Source organism: Notamacropus eugenii, chromosome 6 (genome assembly GCF_028372415.1).
Source record: "Notamacropus eugenii isolate mMacEug1 chromosome 6, mMacEug1.pri_v2, whole genome shotgun sequence".
NCBI lineage: Eukaryota > Metazoa > Chordata > Mammalia > Diprotodontia > Macropodidae > Notamacropus > Notamacropus eugenii.
Window position 1 is genome coordinate 60,030,023 of NC_092877.1, and position 23,168 is coordinate 60,053,190.

At 39.0% G+C, this 23,168-nt stretch overlaps 1 protein-coding gene across 1 annotated transcript in view; it reads left to right on the forward strand.

Annotated features, from left to right (window-relative positions):
• The first annotated feature begins 9,194 nt into the window (after window positions 1-9,194).
• The window catches only part of C6H4orf50 (chromosome 6 C4orf50 homolog), a 156,770-nt gene continuing 142,796 nt past the window's right edge, over window positions 9,195-23,168 (forward strand). Inside the window, exons 1-3 of the mRNA XM_072621421.1 lie at window positions 9,195-9,481; window positions 11,089-11,227; window positions 15,175-15,831. Coding sequence (XP_072477522.1) covers window positions 9,195-9,481; window positions 11,089-11,227; window positions 15,175-15,831 — 1,083 coding nt within the window. The remainder of the gene's footprint in view (window positions 9,482-11,088; window positions 11,228-15,174; window positions 15,832-23,168) is intronic.

Consider the following 23,168-nt stretch of genomic DNA (forward strand, 5'->3'; position numbering starts at 1 on the left):
ATTTCCTCCCCTGAAAACTGGTGGTTTCAGCTGAACTCTAAGGTCTCTTCCAGCTCTGAGATTCCATCACTTAAAAATCATTTTAAACTTACATTAGCATTTAAGGAGGCATGTGTAGCATGGTAGATGGAGAAGTTGGCCTCTGAGCCAGGAAAAACCCTTCTAAAATATACTGACTGTTTGACCCTGGGTAAAGGCAGACCATTTAACATTTGGATGCTTTAGGCAGTAAGTCTGGAAGTTTTAGGAAAATATAAACCTGAATTAGCAAAGGGAGTTTCCTCCCCCAGAGGAGTGGATATCAGTGAAATCACAAATGTAGGACCCAAGTCCCCACATAAATTCTCCAAGTTCCAAGTAATTTTGACTATGAATAAGGATTGATACTCCTTGATGTGGGTGTTCTCCTCAACAATGCAAATTTCCACCCATTCTAAATTCTTGTCCATATGTTTTTGTACCAATTTTTCCCTGGAACATCACAAAAAAAACCCCATTCAACAAGCTAGATGTCTTTCTTGGACTTTTTGCATTTTGTAGGGAATAAACATAACTTTCAGGTCATCCATCTAGGGAAGAATACCATGGGATCATTGGTTCGTCTCTTCTAGATATTATACCTTTCTTAATGAAGGCTGAGGTTGTATTAAACTCTTCTGGTTACCATATTACACTGCTGGTTCACACTGAGTGTGCAGTTGATTAAGATCCCTCATATTCCCCACCCCCCCCCCCCCCATATATACTGCTATCTAGGCACATCCTCTATCTTGAACTTGTGAAGTTCAGTTTTTTAAAACTCATCTAAAAGTTCACATGTATCCCTATTAGATTTAAATTTCATCCTATTAAATTAATCTCAATATTCTAGCTTGTCTTTTGGGGTCCCTATTCTGTCATTCAATGTATTAAATCTCCCTTCCAATTTTGGATAATCTGTAAATTTGATTAGCATGCCACATTAAGTCAAAGTCAAGGATAGATCGATGAGGCTTGCAACTAAAGCTCTGTGCCTGTGACTATTCAGTCTTTTTCTAAGCCATCTAACTGTACTGTCTTCTAGTCCATAGCTCTCCACATTAACCATAAAAATAGTGTCAGAAACTTTGAAATGCCTTGCTAAAATATAGAAAAACTATAGTTGCAGTAGGCCCCTAATTTACTACTCTTGGAACTTTGTTTTAAAAGATCAGTATATAATTAGAATATACATCCTCTTCCTTTCAAAATCAAGTTTTGTATGAAACTTCAATGTACTGGAGTATAATGGCTTGAGAAACTGAACTGGGAATGTTGCGCTTGAGGAATAGAAGGTGTTTGAAAAGCTTAGAAAAGGGGTCAAGAATGTGATTCATGATGAACTATCAGAAGCTGTGTTGAACATCCAGAGTTTTCCTGACAAGACGCCCTGCCTATCTTCACAGGGATACCTCCAGGAGCCTGATGATTGGGCATTGTGAAACAAGTTCAAAGTTTGCCTCTGTTTTTCAGATTGTAAACATATAAGTTACCATATTGGTGAAAAAAGTCAAGAAGCCCAATTCTCTCAGTCAGGATTTGAGAGTCAATGAAGATGTGCCTTTGGAAGTAGCAGTTATCAATTTTGCCCCCAGAGACAAATGGTCAGCAGCAAGTGGAGTATTGGTATAAAGAAAATGTGTTGGAGAGGAGAGCAGCCAAAGGGAACAAAAACAAAGATGAATAAAGCATATTGTATTAATTTGTTAAAAATATTTTCCTCAGTGAACATACTCCTATTTACATGTTAATTTTGTGTAATTATTGTTCAATGTATACACACCTCTACTTCCAAGGAAATCTTTTTTCAGGGGTGCAGCAGCCCACATACGTGGATGACGTAATTGAACCAATGCAATATGAAAAATATTCCAAATTGGCAAAGAACTAGACACTAGAAGTATTGGACAACATCAGCAATGCCAAAATGTATCTTCATTAAAGTTGTCTTCTTCATAGTTCATATTCCTGTTATACTGGGAGTTCCTTGAAATCTGGGACCTTTTCTTATTTAAATTCTTTACCCTGTTCATCCCTCCCCCACTCTCCCTTTCTTCAGCAGTGAGCGTAGTGGTCTGTACCTGGTAGGCAATAGATGGTATTTAGTACTTTGCTCTGGTAACATGACTAACCCTGCACTATTTTTGATGTTATTGCATTTTTACTGATGCTTTGTGGTTATAATGTCACATTCATTTCCTGAATATATCCCATCCTTTCCCCTTACTCAGCAAGAAATCTCTTAAAACAAAGAATTTAAAAATGGGGAAAAAACACTTCGCTTAATAAAACCAGATAACACATTGACCAAGTCTGACAGTATATGAATTATTCCATACCAATAATTTCCCACCTATATAGTGAAGAGAGCATAGTTCATAAATCTAGAGCTGGAAAAGGTTTCAGATGTCATTTAGTCTGACTGCCTCATTTTAAAGATTAGGAAAATGAGCCCCAGGGAGGTTGTCACTTGTCCAAGGTCACTTGTTTAGTAAACATCAGATATAGAACTTGAACCCAGGTTTTGAGAAGCATTTTCCCACTTAAAAATTGATCATGTTTATATTATTTTTTTCTGATTCTTCTTACTTCATTCTACATCAGTTCATATAAATATCCTCCTGTTTCTCTGAATTTATATTTGTCATTTTATGTGATTCAATGATACTCTATGACATTTTTGTGAAATTTCTTCAACCATTTCCCAGTTGATGGGCACCTACTTTGTTTCTAGCTCATTATTACCACAAAATGTGTTGTAATTAGGATTATGGTATGTGTGTAATCCTATGCTATTTATATAGAGACAAGAAGGGTATGATTTGATCAATAATGTTTTTGATTCATGTACCTGACAAGCATTGCTTAAATACCTTCTGTATATATGTGTGTGTATATATATATATATATATATATATATATATATATATATATATATATACATACACACATATATATATGTATGTACACATATACATATATATACACATACGTGATAACCAGAATCACAGAATTTGAGAGTTGTAAATGACTTCTGCAGTCATTTAGCCCAATTCATATGTGAACGTAAACTTTCCTTTACTGAAATGTATAAAGTGCATTAAAGGAGTAGAAAGGCCAGAGGAGGAATTGATCTTTTCTGGTTGTGAGTAACTGACAAAAGTTTCATGAGGGAAATAACATTTGAGCTAGGCCTTGAAGGATGGGTAGGATGGCTACCAGGATGGATGTGAGTTCAGGTATGGAAAACTGGGACCAAAGGTGAGAAGGCAGAAGAATTCAGGACACATTTAGGGACAGCAAGTAGTCTGATTTGAGCGGGTTATGAGTAGGGTAGGTCATTTGATTTTGCATGTTGGTTTTTATGTGAGAATTACTCCTACTCTTAGAATGATGCCCTAATTCATTTGGATGGGTACCCTAGTCACAAAGTGAGAGCTTATGCTAGCCAAGGACAGAATCGTGGAGTAAATGAGGCACTATTTTTGCCCTCCTGCTTACCCTGACATTTCATTTTACTTCCTCCTGGCCTTGCTCCTGAGCTTTCCCTACGTTGTGTAGAGGGGAAGAGAGATGAGGGAAGGCAAGAATCAAGAAGGCATCTACTCCTGACATGAACAGAACTCTAAATGCTAATTTTGATTCCCATCCGGGCTCTTGGCTTTCTATCCTTGAGTCCCTACTAAAAGAGCATTGAATATGAAACTGGGGAACCTAAGCTCCGCACTTGACTTTGTTATTTACTCCCTCTTTGGACAATTCACTTCTCATCTCAATTTTCTCACCTGGATCACCTCAAAGTTTCCTTCCAACTCTGGAATTTTATATTTTAAATTCTCTTCCATGTTTAACATTCTATGGTGTGAGTTCTAAGTGTAGCAAGTGGGGCACTCAGAACATTGTCTAGGGATCCACTTTCCTCTTTTTTGAAGTTTGATGCGGCCATTTTGCGTAATCACTTATTTGAATCATGGCTGGAACTCCTCTCCTGTACAGCGTTCTCTATTACCAGACCATGTAAGGAGCAGCAATCCAATAAGAAAAACCAATTAGGGCATAAAAGTAATGTAAACAAAAACTGGAATGCATTTGGAGTCATTTCTGCTATTCATGTACAAATGGATGAAACTCTCTCTTGCTCCGGGAGATGACAGCATAAGATCACAATGCTCTCTGACAGTTCTCTCAGCATTCAGTACTCATAACCCCAGTGGGAAAAGTTTAGTGGTATCTGCTTCATGGAATTCTGTGGGAGACCATCAGGGAAGAATGGGTCTGCTGACTTCACATGGCATTATAGAGTCTGCAAAATCATCTCAGCCTGGCCCTAGGATCATCATGATTTTTATGATATTCTGGGTATCAGGAATGATATTACTATACCAGTCCAAGGCCTCCTTTTAAATTTATTTTTATGTTTATTTATTTATTTTTAGTTTTCAACTTTCATTTCCACAAAATTTTGAGTTTCAAATTTTCTACCCATTTCTCTTCTCCCCTCACAACAAAACACCATGCAGTCTGATTACCCCTTCCCCCAATCTTCCCTCTCTTCTATCACACCCCTCCTTTCCCTTATCCTGATCTTCTCTCTTTTCTTGTAGGGCATCATAGATTTCTCTACCCCATTACCTGTATTTCTTATTTCCCAGTTGTATGCAAAAACAATTCTCAACATTCATTCCTAAAACTTTGAGTTCTAACTTCTCTCCCTTCCTCCCTCACTACCAATCCCCACTGGGAAGGCAAGCAATTTAATATAGCCTATATATGTGTAGTTTTGCAAAAGACTTCCATAAGAGTTATGTTGTGAAAGACTAACTATATTTCCCTCCATCCTATCCTGCGCTCCATTTATTCTATTCTCTCTTTTGACCTTGGCCCCTCCCAAAAGTGTTTACTTCTAATTACTCCCTCTTCCAATTTGCTCTTCCTTCTATCATCCCTCCCATCCCACTTATCCCCTTCTCCCCTACTTTTGTAGTGTAAGGTAGATTTTCATACCAAATTGAGTGTGCATATAATTCTGTCCTTAAGACAAATGTGATGAGAGTAAGTTTCACTTTTTCCCTCTCACCTCTCCCTTTTCCCCCTCCATTGAAAAAGCATTTTCTTGCCTCTATTATGAGAGATAATTTGCCCCATTCCATTTCTCCCTTTCTCCTCCCAATATATTCCTCTCTCACACTAATTTTATTTTTTTAGATATCATCCCTTCCTATTCAACTCACCCTGTGCCCCACCCTCTCTCTCTCTATATATGTGTGTGTGTATGTATGTATACATGTGTGTATGTGTGTGTGTGTATGTGTGTGTGTGTGTGTGTGTAATCCCTCCAACTACCCAAATACTGAGAAGAGTTTCAAGAGTTACAAATATTATCTTTGTATGTAGGAATGTAAACAGTTCATCTTTAGTTAAGTCCCTTATGATTTCTCTTTCCTGTTTACCTTTTCATGCTTCTCTTGATTCTTGTGCTTGAAAGTCAAATTTTCTTTTCAGCTCTGATCTTTTCATCAAGAATGCTTGAAAGTCCTCTATTTCCTTGAATGACCATTTTTTCTCCTGAAGTATTATACTCAATTTTGCTGGGTAGGTGATTCTTGGTTTTAATTCTAATTCCTTTGACTTCTGGAATATCATATGCTAAGCCCTTCAATCCCTTAATGTAGAAGCTGCTAGATCCTGATAACTTCTGATTGTATTTCCACAATGGTCAAATTATTTCTTCCTAGCTACTTGCAATATTTTCTCCTTGACCTGGGAACTCTGGAATTTGGCTACAATGTTCTTAGGAGCTTCTTTTTTTGGATCTCTTTCAGGAGGTGATCGGTGGATTCTTTCAATATTTATCTTGCCCTCTGGTTCTAGAATATCAGGGCAATTTTCCTTGATAATTTCTTGAAAGGTGATGTCTAGGCTCTTTCTTTGATCATGACTTTCAGGTAGTCTCATCATTTTAAAATTGTCTCTCCTGGATCTATTTTCGAGCTCAATTATTTTTCCACTGAGATCTTTCACATTGTCTGCTATATTTTCATTCTTTTGGTTTTGTTTTGTAGTTTCTTGGTTTCTCATAAAGTCATTAGCTTCCATCTGTTCCATTCTAATTTTTAAAGAACTATTTTGTTCAGTGAGCTTTTGAACCTCCTTTTCCATTTGGCTAATTCTACTTTTTAAAGCATTTTTCTCCTCATTGCTTTTTTGTACCTCTTTTGCCAATTCAGTTAGCCTATTTTTAAAGGTGTTATTTTCTTTAGCATTATTTTTGGGTCTCCTTTAGCAAGCTGTTGACTCGCTTTTCATGATTTTCTTGCATCACTCTCATTATTCTTCCCAATTTTTCCTCCACCTCTCTTACTTGATTTTCAAAATCCTTTATGAGTTCTTCCATGGCCTGTGACAATTGCGTATTTATTTTGGAGGTTTTGGATACATAAGCCTTGACTTTTAGGTCTTCCTCTGATGGTTTGCATTGTTCTTCCTCATCCTAAAGGATGGAAGAAAATACCTGTTCACTAAGAAAGCAGCCTTCTTTAGTCTTTTTCCCCCTTTTTTGGGCATTTTCCCAGCCAGTTACTTGACTTTTGAGTCCTTTGTCAAGAAGAGGGTATTCTCTGGGGACCTGTAAATTCCCAGTTCCTCCAAGGTGGAACAATCAAGGGAGAGGAGTTTGCTTCTTTCCTGGTCTGTGCTCTGGTCTGGGAGCAACCACAAAACCTCCTGTCCAGGATCTGTGAGTAGTATTCCCTATCCAGAGCCTCCCCCAGTTCCACAAAGCCAGTGTTCCTCCTCACTCCAGGGCCACCACTCAGAGCTGAGATTCAGATCCGCTGCTCAACTCCCCTAGCATCTTTAAACCGAGGGTTCCAAAAATGGATGCTGCCACTGCAGTGGCTGCTGCTGGCAGATCTAGACTGCATTCCCTTCTCATCGAGGTGAAAGAGCTTTCTCACTGACCATTGAAGCTATCTTTGGCATTTGTGGGTTGAACAATCTGGGAACTGCTGCTACTGGTGATGCCCCGAAACCTGCTCTGGTTCTGTCCCTGCCATGCCACGTGGCCCACACTGGGCTACACTCTGCTCTGAGTCCCGTGCAATAGACCTTCCCTATCGGCCTTCCAGGCTGCCTTGGGCTGGAAATCTCTTCCACTCTGTTGTTTTGTGGCTTCTGCTGTTCTAGAATTTGTTTAGAGTAATTTTTTACAGGTATTTTATGGGCTTTGGGTGGGAGGAGCTTCTACAGGTCCATCTTTCTACTCTGCCACCTTGACTCCACCCTGAGTGCAAAACCATGGCCTCCTTATGTATCTCAATTCTAGCTGTAGCCCATATATTGCATATCTATTTCTGTTTTTCCATCCTTCTGATAGCCTCACTTCCTTATTTTTTCCCCTTTTTAAATGCACCTTAGATTTCCCTTTTTCTCCACCCTTTTACCTTCAAGCTGCATGAGACAAGTCTAAAAATTAGACCCAAAGCCCTGTGAAATCCTGATTTTCTGGACAGTCTTTCAGTGAATTGCATCTTCTTTGCCTTATTATTTTGGGTACTTGAAGATATACTGGAGATCTATTATGGGCAACCTATTTCTTTTATATTAGGTTGTATATATCCCTAAATCCTATGATCACAGACCAAAGAGGTACCCTCTCTCTCAGGACCATTTGTATTTGGAAAGACTTTGAAGGCAAAGGAGCCTTTTTGATCCCACTCTGCCACTTATTGATCTGATATTGGGTACAATACCCACCCTTCTGTGCTTCCCATGGTTCTCATCTGTAAAACAAGGTCCCTTCTTGCTCTAAATCTATGACCCAAGAGCTACAGGAAAGAGGTCAAAAGAGACAGAACAACAAATGATAGTATTTTGAGGATGGCCATGCCTCTCAAATCCTTCCAAAAAGAGGCATTTATTTGTTCCTCTCAAATGTAAGCTTTGCTGTAGAAAATGAAGATATCTCAGTAGGAGGTCTTTTTTTCCTGATTTCATTAGAAGAAAAGTCATGGGATTTCCTCCAAGAGAACCAGCTTCACTTAGTAGTAAAAATTGGTGCCCAAGTTACTGAACCTCCTTGCTACTCAACTTCTCTATCTGTAAAATGGGGATAATAATTACACTACCAGACTCACAGGGTGCTCACTTTCAGTTGAAGGAACACTTGGCAAAAAAGGCAAAGGCAGCATGCTTCTAGCTGCTGATAATTCTTACAAGCTTGAATGGTTTTTCTGTAATTCCTCCCTGTCCATGCTTTGAAATAAAATCAAAGTTTCTTGTGTAGGCCCCCCTCCCTCCCCACAGTTAAGTTTTGAATACTTCTAGCTCTAAGTCTATGATTCAATTCAACAATTTAATTCATCATGAATTTGTTAGATATTTGCAATGTGCCAGGAGCTGGGGATACAAAATCAAAAAGTAGACAAAGGACTGCTATTCTTTTTGGTGATAAACCTATTAAAACATATCTTGGAGAATGTGGAAAACTTTTATTATTGGTTTCAGCAGAGAAGAGAGTCCTAGAGCTTAGAGGCATCAAGGTATATTTGAAAGTGCATCTGATTTTGGAATCTGTGGATAAGTCACTTCTTTCTGTCAGTCTAAGTTTCTTCATTTATAAAATGGTACTAATATTATTTCCAATATGTTCCTTAAAGTGCTGTTGTGCAGAGAGTCCCTTGTAATACTTAAGGCCATTTATAAATCTGAAGTATCCTTCTTGTTACAAAGTATAAAGCACTCTGTAAATATGATTTGTGATCATTTTTATTGCAAACTACAAAATTCTATATAACTAGGGGATATTGTTGCTCTCTTGAGAGATTTAAAAAACAACAGCTACACGGTATAAACTGAGAATGTTGGGTTTTTTCCCCTTCTGTATTTGCTAGGTCATTCAACTAGCAGTCTAGGGTGTCATTCCTTCTGACTCTTGCTTTTAGTGACTTTTACTGTAAACAATTGTGCTGTAAAGTGAGAGACCTTCATTCATATTTTATGGCTTTTGCTCAATGAAACGTAAGTTCACTTATAAATATTCAACATGCTATTTCAGTCAACAAAGAGTCAACAAAGAACTAACTGAGAGTTTGGAGAAGATACCAAGTCTTTAAGGAGAAAAAGTTGGGAAGTTCCTGGATATTGCACTGAATTTGAACTCAAGAATTATTTCTGGGATGGATACTTCAGCTCCCAGAGGGAAGGAAAGAAAGTTCCGTTACCATGTCAAAGCACCAGCTGAAGACAAATTTGACAGTATGAATCTTAATGTTAAAATTGACACTTCCTGGGTCTTCCAGGATGCAGAAGATGCTGATGATGCGCATGGTGGTCTTTCTGAAGAAGAAGCAAAGAACAGTGAAGAAGATGCTGGAAATCTTAGAAAACAGCTAGAAACATCAGAGCAAAGGCTGAAAACAGCTGTTGAGAAGCATGTGAGGTCAGAGTCCCGGCTTAGAGGCAGGTAAATATGCTATTTCAATTTGTTTTTAGAAATTTAACCAAAAAGTATCAGCTACTTGGTGTATATAACTTCACAACAAATCAATTGGTATAAGTATTCAGTACACAGACTGTGCCTGACAGTTAATTTTATGGTGCATAGAGAAACAGAGATATGAATACTTTCATCTACTGTAGAGAAGAAATTCAAAATGAGAATGCTATACAGTGACCACCAGGTGCTAGAGATAGATTCATACACTTTCAGAGCAATATTGAATATTGAATGGCAAGACTGAAAAAAATCTTAGAACTTAAAATGTTAGAGCTGGAAGGGACCATGAAACGTAGCAAGTAGAATGTAAGAGTTAGAAGGGACATTGGAATGTAGAGTGTTAGGCTAAAAGGAGCATTAGAGGTCATCTCATTTTATCATTGTGTAGATAAGGAAACTGAGGCTCCAATAGGAGAAATTATTTATTCATGGGCATACAATGAGTTAGTGGCAGAACTGAGATTCTAACCCAGGTCATCTCATTGTCATTTTGTGTTCCTTGTAATATACCATGATGTCCCTCTACATCACTGGGAAACAACTTTGTGTAGCAGGTAGAGGGAAGTGAAGGAGGAGGGAATAAATATGTATATCTTGTCTATTATGTTCCAAGCACCATGCTAAGCATGTTTTTATAAATATTATCTCATTTGATCCTCACAACAAATCTGGGAGATTGGTGCTATTATTATCATCATTTTACATTTGAGGAAACTGAGGCAGACAGAAGTTAAGTGACTTGACCAGGGTCATACATACTGGTAAGTGTTGTCATCTGAATTTGAACTCAGGTTTTCCTGACTCCAGGCCTGGTATTCTATCCACTGTGCCCCCAGCTATCTCCTGACTTTGAAAGCACTGGATTTGGAATCAGGAAGATTCAGGTTTGATCTTCTCTCACTTAGTGCCCCTGGACAAATCACTTAATCTCTTTCGACCCACCACTGTTATGAGGATGAGATGAAATAACACATATAAGGCTTTGCAAATCTCAAAGCACCATATAAATGTGAGTGGTGATGATGATGATGATGATGATGATGATGATGATGATGATGACAACTAAGTAGTTTGGTCTAAAAACAATGAGATGGTGGTCTTTCCTTTTTAGTATTAACTATGTCACAAGGACTGAAAGCCTGGCTGTCTGATTCTCTGGCCCACCAATGAGTGGTTAGGATAGTGTCACCAACTAGACAGAAGCCCTGTGCAGGTCTGAGGAAGGAAGAGTTTGGCTCCATTTGCCACCATTTCTCTAGCTTCAGAGAGCCTGTGGTGCTGCTATGTAGGACCAGAATAAGAGAGTGAGACTCAACCTGTAGATGAGATCAAAGTATTTGTGACATGAAAGTAACATAATTAAAGGAAAATAGAGGAAATTTGTGAAGCGTGAACTTGGGATGTATAAAATCCTTGTAGAGCAATTTATGATAACCTTGAATGAAAGAAAGAGAAGTGAATAGTCATAGAGGGAAGAAAATGGTTCAGAGAATGGTTCAGTGAAACTATCAGGACACATTACAAAACACCGATAAAGGTAACTAATCAAACATTCATCACTCCAAATACTATAGGATTGAAGAGTTGGAGTGGTCAGAGCAGAAACTTCTCCAAAGGGTCAGTCAGCTGAATGCTCAAGTGTACCAGGAAGAAAATGCCTATCTTCAAGCTAAAGAGAAACTTGAGGAGATTCAAGAAGAACTGATGGATCTGGTAACTTCTCACTCTTTCTAGTCTGTTTATGCTACCTGGAAATTTATCAGAAGACATTTGTAAGAGAAAAGGCATAGCTTGGTGTAGGGGGAAAAATCTTGACCTGGGAATCAAGAGACCTGGGCTCCTGACTCAACTCTGTTTATTTGATGTTGGACAAATAATTTTATAGACTATAGAATCAAGGACTTAGAGCTGGAATGGATCAGGCACTGTCTGGTCCAACTCTCCTCATGTTACAGATGAGGAAACTGAGGACCACATTAGCAACATGACTTACCTAAGATCACACAGGCAGTATGTGGTAGAACAAATATTTGAACTCAAGTCATTTGACGCCAATTCAGTATACCTTTGTCAGTGACATTTCTCTCATCTATAAAATGAAAGAGTTAGAATAGATGACCACTCTTCTTGATCTAACATCTTCAGCGTGATGGGAAGAAGCAGGGTTAATGTAAAGAGCACTGGATTTTAAGTTAGAGAAACTGGGTTCAACCTGCTTGATTTTAAGCAAGTATTCTCAGGTCCATCATTAAGTTCTGTGTTCTAAATTCTCTTCCAAACTGGACATTCTAAGTTCTAAGATTCTTCCAAGTCTATGTACTGAGATAATTTTTGGAGTTGACATTCCACGTTGACTGTTCTAAGTGTTCTGACATCCCACATTCGATGTTCTGAGGTCTGTTCTAGGTGTAATGCTCTACATTCTGTCTCTTCCAGATCTGATATTACATTTTCTGTCCCAAGGACCCTTCTCAATTTAACATCCTTTGTTCTAAGATCCTTTCTGGGCCTAATATTTTCTGTTTCAAGTTCCTTGGAGGAGCTCTGACTTTCTATGACCCTTTGTCTATGGTCCGTTCCATCTCCCATTCTCTTCCAGTTGTAACACTGCATGTTCTCAGGTCTCTTCTAGTTCTGTTCCATATTCCAGGGACCTATCTAGCTATGACTTTTCATGTTCTGAGGCTCCTTCCATGTATATTATATTATGAGACCCCTTTCTGCTTTGACATTCTATCAAATAAGTGGAAATTGATTATAGTAGATGTGTATAACATTTTATCCATAAACATGGAATATTAATATAGAAGAACCATGTTGCTGTTATTATGTAGCTAAAGTCCTTTAATGGATGTTTTTAAGTCAGCTAATTTTATTTAAATCATATTACATAATTGTGATACAGTTGTGAAACAAAGTAGCTTAAGGTTAGTAGCAAACCTGGCTAGTAACTTTAAAAAAATTGAATTCAGATAAAACCAAGGTGACACCTCTGTGACTGGTATTTCAGCTACTTCATTCTCATTGACATGAAGATGTCTACACTGATGTTGACCAAAGTGAGTAGAACCGGGAGAACGTTGTACACAGTAACAACAGCCTTATATGATGACCAACTTTGATAAAATTTAGCTTTCCTCAGCAATACAATAATCTAAGACAATTCCAAAAGACTCATGATGGAAAATGCTGTCCACATCCAGAGAAAGAACTATGGAGTCTGAATCCATATCAAAGCATACTATTTTCTCTTCTTTTATTTTTTTCTTTCTCATGATTTTTCCCTTTTGTTCTGATTCTTATTTCACAACATGACTAAAGTGGAAATATGTTTAATATGATCGAACATGTATAACCTATATCAGATTGTATGCCATCTTGGAGTGGGGCAGGAAGGGAAGGAGAAAAAAATTGGAACTCAAAATCTTATAAAAGTGAATGTTTCCTACTATCTTTACATATACTTGGAAAAAATAAAGTACCATTAAGGGGAAAAAAAGAAACATAATTCTATAGCTCTAACTGGGATTTGGTGGATCATAGACCTCACTCAATTTGGTCATATTTTTTTCTAACCTTCTACTTATGAGAGAAACCAGAAGATATCAGTTGGCAGTTTGTTTCAAGGACTTACTGTATGACTGCAAACTAGCTACTTAATTTGAGTTTATAGAATCTATGCTTTAAGTGGTGATCTCTAATATTTTTACTTCATATCATTACACTATCATTAAAAAGAAAATGAGCACAGGTAGATATGCAAATATTTACTTATTTGTGAATTATATTTAGGTACTATTGTACTAATAGTGTACGTGACAAAAACAAAACAGAAATTTAAAAAGGTGTAGTGGATGAAAAAATGATGCAAATAATATTTTTTCCTAGAATCAACAGGAAGTCATTAGTGTTTGTTGAATAGGAGAGTAATATGGTCAGACTTGTGTTTTAAGAAAATCCTTCCAGCAGCTGTGTGGAGAAAGGTTTGGGGAAGGAAAGATACAAAGAAGAGAGATCGATTAGTAGGCTATGGCAGTAGTGTAGATAAGAGATGATGAAGGTGAGAATGAGAAGGGTAACTGTGAATTAAGTGAAGGGAACAGATGGGAGAGGTATTGTGAAGATAGAAACAGTAAGGTTTATTGACTGGATACCTAATGTGAGGGAGGGTGAAGACTCAAAGAGGACACCAAGGTTAAAATGTGGATTAATGGAAGTATAGCAGTATCCTTGACAGTAATAGGGATGTTCAGAAGAAGGATCAGTTTCAGGTGAAAGATAATGTGAGAACCTATCCATGCCTGTTGATATGGTGCAGTTCTCTCAGTCTCATTCAAATGAAAAGGGAGAATAAAAGTTCATAGCCCAAGAGACCACCTTCTGAGAGAAGAGAGGATCCTATGCTGTGGAGACAGCAGTGAGTTTTCCTAGCGTCAGCTATGTGTTTGCTGCTATGTGTGTTCACGTAGTGGTTAAGCTATAACTACCCAGAGGGACCAAAGCTTGACTTAGAAATAGGAGGTTGGGAACTTGCACCAGACAAAGATGATGGAATGTGAGATTTGGGGGCGGGGGAATAAGTGTTAGTTAAGAGACAAGTCATACAACTGGCTATAATGATGAAAGTCAGATGATACCCATCTTCTCACCTTCTGATCCATCGATTAACCATTCCTTGGAATCACACCATGGATACATTTTGAATATCACTAGTTTGAAGTACGTGAATTTGGAACCAGAAGATATCTGCCTTCAGTGTCTTTAAAGGGCTGTCATGGGGAAGAGGCAAGGCAAGAAAGCATTTATTAAGGATTTGCTCTGTTCCTGTACCCAGAATGGAAGCCTGGAAAAGAGCTCACCAGTGGGAGAAGGAGGCCAGAGAGGCTGAGGGATATAACAGGGTGAAAAGGCCCTGTATGTTTAGAAAATTTCTGGGTTACCGAGACATAACATTGAAGCCCCAAGAGTCAGAAGGAGAGGCTAGAGGGGAAGAGAGGTTAGACTTGTTTTGTCTGGGTTTAGAAGGCTTAATGAACCAGGAATAATAGGTGTAAGTTTCAGAGTCAGATTTCTGTTCAGTGCAAAGGGGAAAAACAAACAACTTTCTAACAAGTAGAAATGTCCCCAAATGGGAAACTGATAGTTTGGGCTTTAATAAAGATTAGAGGACAACTTGTTAGTAATGTTTCAGAAGGAATTATTGTCAAAATTGATGATTTCTAAAGTTTTTTCCTAGGGCAGCTAGGTGACATAGTAGATAGAGTCCCAGGCCTGGAGAAAGTAAGACCTGAGTTCAAATTCAGCCTCAGACACTTACTATCTGCATAACCCTGGGCAAGTAGCTTAATCCGGTTTGCCTCACTTTCCTCATCAGTAAAGAGCTGGAGAAGGAAACAGAAAACAAGTCCAGTATCTTTGCCAAGATAACCCCAAAATAGGGTCATAAAAAGTCAGACATGGTTGAAATATGTAACAACAAAGTTTCTTCCAACTTGGAAATCTGACCATAATCAGCTGCTTAACCTTAGGCAAATCACCCCTCAGTTTATTCCTCTACAAAACAGAAATAACAAGGTCTGATCTGTCTAAGCTTGCCAGATTGTTATCAGAAAAGCACTTTGTAGACATGAGCTGCTGTTAACATTATGATTATTTTTCAGGTAGAAGAAACTGAAAGAGCTCGGAAGGTACAAAGGGAAAAACTTCAGCAGTTTCAGGAGCAGTTGCACAGGAAAGACGAAGAACTGCAGAGCCTACTTGCATCCTTTGAACATTATAAGCAGAACCAAAGGCAGCAAATGGCCATGGTGAGAGAGCAGGAGGGCTTCCTCAAGGGCCAGGTGCTTCGACTGGAGGAGGAAGCCCAGCACCTCCGGGAGGCTACGGCTTCCCTGATGGCTGAGCTTGAAGCAGGGGGGAACCATGGCTTGGATTCCCATTTAGAGGTCCCTTTGGAAAAGAGCAGATCCCAGCCTTGGTGCATTGGGGAAGATCTGGCTGAACTCCGGGCTTTCTTAGAAGTAGGTGAACAGCAGGCCCGGAGACAACTGGCCTCTCTACAACAGAGCCTAATGGCACTGCTGGCTAAAGAGGAGAGCAACAACCAAGAGAAGAAGGAAATCCTGCGCCAACTCCAGGAGCACCGGGACACAGTATTCCACCTCCTCATGAACAAGCTGGAGGATTTACAAGGTCAGGGGCCAGAACTGCCAAGGGAAGAGTTCAGAGAGCAAAATAACAGCCTGCAAGATGAGCTAGGAGCCAAGGTAATGAATGAGACCAAACATGGCACACCCACCAAGGACAGCACCAACTTGGTGAGTGAAGAAAATACAGGATGTGAGCAAATATTTGTACACTTTAGAACTTTGTTTTACCCTCATATGTTAGGAAATCACAGTTCAGTGCTAGGAGTTGTTTGGAGGAAGGAAGGGAAAGGAAAGATATAAGCATTTATTAAGTACCTACTATGTGCCAGAGACTGTGTTAAGGACTTTTATGGCTATTATCTCATTTGACCCTTAATCTGGGAGGTAGGTGCTCTTATTATCCCTGTTTCTAATTCAGGCAACTGAGGCAGGCAGAGGTTAAGTGACTTGCCCAGAGTCATGCAGCTGACTAATGTCTGAAACTAGATTTGAATGTAGGTCTTCCTGATTATAGACCCAGTGCTTTATCCACTGTGTCACCTAGCTACCCAGGATACGTGACATGGCCCCTGCTCTCTTGGAGCTAAAAGTTTAGTTGGGGGAAATAATACCAACAACAATAAAAACAAATAATACCTGATATTTGTATAACACTTTAAGGCTTATGATGAGCTTTATAACAACTCTAGTAGGCAGGTATTTTTATTATCTCATTTTATAGATGATAAAATTCAGGCTTAATATGACTGTAGCTTACCCACTCTCGTAGCTGTTAAGTTTCTGCCGTAGGGCCCCAAACGAGATCTTCTTTACTCCAAGTGAGGCTCTCTATCCACTATGCCCAACGTGAGCATATGTGAAACAAAGAACATGATGCCATATGAAACTGCCTGCTGGACTATGTGGTGCAAACTTAAGTATTCTTAAGAAGCCAGAGGAAAGGGAGTTTAGTGGCTTAGTCAGGGGAGCCTTCTCAGAGGAGGAACTAGTATATGAGCAGGACTTTGGACAGTGGGTACGTTTGGGGAAATTAGAGGAATTTAGGGATAGCAATTGAAGGAAAGGGAAAGAACTAAAGTGGTAATAAATACTGGAAACTGTGTAGATCAGCCTGAGACGAGTTGAGTGGACTATGTAACCGTCACTAAAATTCAATAATTCTTCAAGAGCTTATGGAAGTTATCCTGTACATAGTCTATTTGCACATAGTTATTTGCACGTTGTCTTTCCCATTAGACTGTGAGCTCCTTGGGAGCAGGAACTATTTTCCCCCTTTCTCTCTATCCCCAGGCCTTAGTACAGTGTTTGGCACAAACTAGCCTCTTAATAAATATTCATTGATTAACTGGCTGTCCCTTGTACCAAGATAGATCAGAGCTTCTGTGCCATAGAAGATAGTCTTACAGAGCTGCCATGCTGAAAAATCATTATACTGTAGCCAGTCTGTCCATGGACATCTCTAAATATGACAAGATGTTCCCTTGGGTACTAGCCATCTAGTCCACCACTAAACTTGTACTTGAACCTCTCCAAAATGGTAGAACCTATAATAGCTTGTTTTCTACTAGCATAGGTTTTGAGAGTCAAATGTCACCTGCTCATAATAAGATATTGAAAATGGACTTTAGCAGGGGAATAATTATGATTTTGAGTATTTTCACTCCTATTTTCAATTCTAGCATCTATTTACAAGTTTATAGTTAGAAAAGGATATCATATAAATGATCTATTTTGCAGCATAGTGTAGTGAAAAAGCAATGAATTTGAAGTAAAAGGATCTGGGTTGCAGTCCTAGTTCTGCTACTTATTATCTATATGAACTTTGAAAAATCACTTAACCTTTTTGGTGCCTCAGTTTCTTTATGTAAAGAATTGGAGTAAATTATCTTTAAGACCCCTGTCAGATTTAAATATTGTGATTTATCCAATTACCATGCGAAGTACAAAGGGGAGATGATATTTCTCACATTTTATTTTGAACAGAACCATGGAATCTCTTATTTCATGGGTCCCCAGAAGGGATTCCAAGGGACATCAGGGTCAACCCCTGCCTTTCCAAACTGTCTCTGAAAAATATTTGCCTGGTTTCTACTTAAAGAATTCAAGTCTGTGGAACCTGCCTACTACCTGAGATAAGCCATTTGGGGACTTTTTGTGACTAAACTTTTTCTTGTAGTAAGTCATAATCAGTCTCCCTTATAATTTCTAAAAACTGAGATTAGGGAAAACAACTCTATCCATCAGTCCTCACTATATGTCTAGTTTGAACATAACAGTCTTTTAGCTCTTTTAAGGAAGTTATCACATCACTCTGAAGCTTGAATTTCTCAAAGCTAAATATCCCCAGTCCTTTGACTGGTCCTCCTATGGCAGGGTCTCAAATCCCCAGACTTTGGCTGCCATCCTCTGAATTTACTCATCACATTCCTTCCTATACATGAAACTGATCATAATACACCAGATGTGATCAAGTGCTGGACAGAAGCCAACAAGAATGTCATCTCCTTCATTTCACCTGGGAGGCAGGTTGTACAGTGGATAGCAGCCTGGGGCTGGGTAAGGAAGACCTGAGTTTAAATCCAGCTTCAGGCATTTCTTAACTGTGTGACTTGCCACTCAACTTCTATCTGCTTCAGTTTCTTCATCTGTAAAATGGGGATGACAATAGAATCTACATTCCAGGTTTGTTGTGAGAATAAAATGAGATAATAAATGTAAAGTGTTTTGAAAACCTTTAAGTGCTATATACATGATCGATATTTCTATTCTGGACACGGTATTTCTGTTGATCAATCCCAAGATTGATCAGGTTTTTCAGCTGCCATATGACACTTGATATAGCCATGAGGTTAAGTGACACTCCTAAGGCCACACAGTTTATAAGGGATAGATTTTAAACTCAAAATCAGGTAGGCTTAGAAAATGTTGATAGGACACAGCCCCTTACCCTGAAGCAGTTTACAAGCTAAAATAATCATATAAAAATAATAGCAGTGAGAAGAAGATTTACACAGTGCTTTAAGGTTTGCCAAGTACTTACACATGTAATCTTTAGTGAGATGGGAGTATGGCAATTCAATGGAATAGAAATTTTGTTAAGCTCCTACTGTGTATTTGTTTAACTATGGAGTTTATTTAAGGTACTGACCTTTCCTCATGGAGTTCTTTGTCTAGCAGGGTCATGGCATCAATGCACATAAAATGCTACAACATAGGATATGGCATAAGTGTACTGGGCAAATGACAAAGTATTATATGAAGTCAGATGATAGTAGGGAGATAAGAGTTGATTGTGAATTTGTGAATAGATTGTAGGGGACATGGAAAGACAATCAGAGGTTGAGAATTGCTGCTAGGGGAAGGGATTCCAAAAGGTTTAGTGCAGAGTAGCAATGTTCTCATGGTTTGTCTTTACTCCCCATTATTGCTCTTTCAAGGAAAAATCATAAAATGCATTCTTACTCCAGAGAGCATGGCACAACTGTGGGCACAACCATGTAGCCTTCATGTGCCTGAAGGTAGGGTAGCTTAGCCCATAAAACCAGAAAGTAGCCTTGGGACAGAGGCTGAGAGATGTGCAGGTATTTGGTCCAAGGGGCAACACAAGCTGTTTTGGTCCGTGTTACTTAGTGCCTTTTATTCATATTTCCTCTAGCCAATTTCCATTTGCTCAGCCTTTGGCTCAGCTTATACACATTTGCTCTACTCATCCCTATCCCATGATGTAGCCTGGATTCCATCCCCTATTTCACCTGGTAGTGTACTCTGCCCCCAACTACTCCTTCCAGTTACTCTGAGAGTCTATTTACAGACACATTGATGTTTATCTGATTATTGGTTTATCTGGTTATTAACTGATAACTATTCATTGTTATTCAAAAGAGAGCAGAATCCTGGGGAATGGAACACAGGAAGAGTAACTTAGCTGCAGGAGGAAAGGAAGAAATCGGGGTATAGTTCTAGATTCTGCAGTGGGAATGGGAAAATTCAGGTTGAGAAGGACTCTGAACCCTTAAAAGCTACCGGAGCACAGGAGGGAAATGTCCTCAGCCATCACTATTATGTACCCTTAAGTCACTTATCAAATTTTGCTCACTACAGTTATATATACTTGCTGGTGTCTTGTCCTTCTACTAAACTATGAGTTCCAGGAGGGCAGAGACTCTGTCTTATCTAAGCTTTACATCTCCCCCAGCAGAGTGATCTGTACACAGTGGGTACTTAATAAATATTTATTTTAGTGTTGTATGATAAATAACATGGTTTTGTTCTGGACCTGCCTGCTGAAATATGATGAAAGTCATAGATTGGAGCACATTTCATTAGGATGGTCACCTTGAAAATTTTCTTTTCTTTTGTTTTTAAAGCAAACATTTATTAATAAGTTAATCATAAAAGATATAATTCTTATATGTCCAACAAAATAAACAAACTAAAACATAGCTCAATTATTATTTTTAATCAATAATTAAGCTTGACTTACATATAGGAATAGGGCCCAGATCTGTGGTTTCCTGTATATAGGGAATGCTGGGATAAAGATTTGTAGTCAGATGTAGTTCAGTTGTTTTTCAGTCTTGCCTGATTCTTTGTAACCCCTTTGGGGATTTTCATGGCAAAGATACAGGAGTGGTTTGCCATCCTCTTCTCCAGCTCATTTTACAGATGAGGAAACCAAGGCAAACAGGGTTAAGTGACTTGCCCAGGGTCATGCAGCTAGTAAGTGTCTGAGGCTAGATTTAAACTCAGGAAAATGAATTCTCCTGACTCCAGGCCTGACATTCTAGATGACTTGAGTTCAAATCCCAGTTCTGCCAAATGAAAGTTATGTGACCTTGTTGGACTAGTCACTTTCCTTATTGATAAAAGGAGGGGATTGGATTGAATGTCCTCATTGATTCTTCCAAGCTCTTTATCTAGGACTTTATGGTATGGTGGAAAGTGTGTTGGACCAAGAATCAGGAGACCTGCTTTCCCCTTTGGTGTTAGAAGTTTGGGATCTCTGCTTTGGGGAAGAAGTTTGAGAGGAGTACCAGTGTTCCCTCTGCTACACTGGCAGTAAGCTTCTATCTCCAACTCTCATCGACTGAGGACTAACTGAGGAGGGCATGAATATCTTGGGCTTTCATTCTCCAAGATTTAGTGGTGCCAGAGAATAGAAGGGGTCTAGTGCCAGGGTGGGGAACCTGAGGCTTCGAGGCCACATGTGGCCCTCCAGGTCCTCAAGTGTGACCCTTTAGATTCCATCAAGCCTCACTTGAGGACCTAGAGGACCTTGAGGCCATAGATTCTCCACCCCTGGTCTAGTAGATACAAAGAATCAGATAATTTCCAGTTTCAGAAGGAAACTCAGAAGCCATCTAATCCAACACAAACACAAAAAGTAACCCCAACCAGAATTTACTCAGCTAGCTGGCATCCAATTTCTGTTCAAAGATGTCCATTGGAGGGGAGCCCATGATCTCTTTAGGCAGCTGGTTCCAGTCCTGGAAAGCCCTAATTGTTAGGATATTGTCCTATGAGATGGAAGGTGCAATGCATTAAAAATATATCCTTACTAATGTAGCACAATTACCAGAAATAAATGCTTGCTCATTGATTGATTGATTGGGTCCCAGTGCCAAGGAGAAATGCTTTTCGCATTCCAAAAAGAAAACATCTTTCTAGCCTTGTCAATCTCATTAGGATAGCATTTAGTATAACTAGAGAGCCACCCAGTGGCCAGAAGAGGAATCTTCATGTTTCCTGTCAACTCCAAAGAGCATCTATCTCTAGCTATGCTTATTTTCTTCATACAAAGCCCTTGCATTCACTTACTAACTCTATCTAGCAGAGTAGTGACTTTGAAAATAACAGTGTTGGGTAATGAGACATTATGAAGTTGCACAAACATGGGAGAAAAAAGAGTTATGTGTGATATGATGCAGTAGAAAGTGTATAATATAAGAAGTCAAGAGGCCTGAGTTGCTTTGTTCAGTCATATTTAGGGTTTCCTTGGCAAATGCACTAGAGGAGTTTGCCATTTTCTTCTCCAGCTCACTTTACAGATGAGGAAACTGAGACAAACAGGGTTAAGACACAGCTGGTATCTGAGGACAGATCTGAATTCACAAAGATGTGTCTTCCTGACTTTAGATCTTGTACTGTGCCACCTAGCTGCTCAACCATGTCTGTCCAACACAGAACCAAAGGGTCATGTGAGTGTGACCATAACATTCGCGAGTGTGGCTCAACCAAATTACAATGAAATTGGGAAATATTTAACAAAATAAACAAAAATACAATAAAACATAGATAACATTGCATCTTACAACTAAGTCAACATGCAGTTTGTAGAGATCCTTATGTATGGAATTAGTGACACCATTTCTATTTGAGTTTGATAGCATTTGTTAAGATTATGCCATTAGCTCCCTGTGTCACATGAAATAAACCATTTCCCAGCGCTTGACTTCAGTTTCCTCGTCTGTAAAATGAGTTAGACAAGCTGAGCCCTTAGCTCCCTCTTCAGTTCCAACTTTCTATATTTTAAGATTCCTTCTAGCTCTAAGTCGCTTCTAGTGCTAATTTTCTACGAAGCTGAGAATGCGGTTACATACTTAGTACCTTTTAAAATTAAGATGGTAGCCTACGTGATTATTAAATCAAGAAAGGAACCATGATTGTTCTACATTTAGAATTCAAAATAATTACTGTCAGAACTCTTGCCATTTGCAGAGGGCACCTTAAGTCATTAATGGGGACTGCTGGGGAAGTGCCAAGCCCTCAGATGATGCCAGTTTCATATCAGGCTTCGTTACTAAGAGTCTGGCCAAATATGGGGGTGGAGAAATAAGGCATCTGATTCCTGGTTCAGGTATTTAGTCAAATAAAAGATGCCAAATCAATGTCACCATGAGCTTGATAAAGAGAAGAGACAACTTTACTGGCAGGACCAATGCGAAGGCAAATCTGAATTGGAAGGTAGCCTGGGTTCAACAGGGAAACAATCACCCTGTGGTGGAGAGAAGTGAGTCAGTGATAGGAGAGAGAGATTCGCAGATTTCTTTTAATAGGAAACTCTCTAATACTGCACTTCAAAACACTCAAGGCACTATGAAATTAGAAGTTTTGCTTTTCCCAGTGCCCATTGGATAGCAGAGCTTTGTAAGTCATTTAACTCAGATAAACCCTATCAAACAAGCTGGAAGGAACTTTATTAAACTAAACACACACATATACACATACACGTATCCATTGGATTAAATTCATTTCGAAGGGGGAGAAGAAGTGCACATCATTAGACCCACCCTAAGTAGTCATGCCTATGGAGGTAGATGGCACAATGGATAGAATGCTGAGCTTAGAATCAGGAAAACTTGTTTAAATTTGGCCTCAGACATTTACTAGCTATGTAACCCTGGGGAAGTCAATTAACTACTATTTGCCTTGTTTTCCTCATCTATAAAGTGGACATAATAATATAGTTAGATCCTCCTGCCCAGGGTTGTTTGGAAGACCAAATG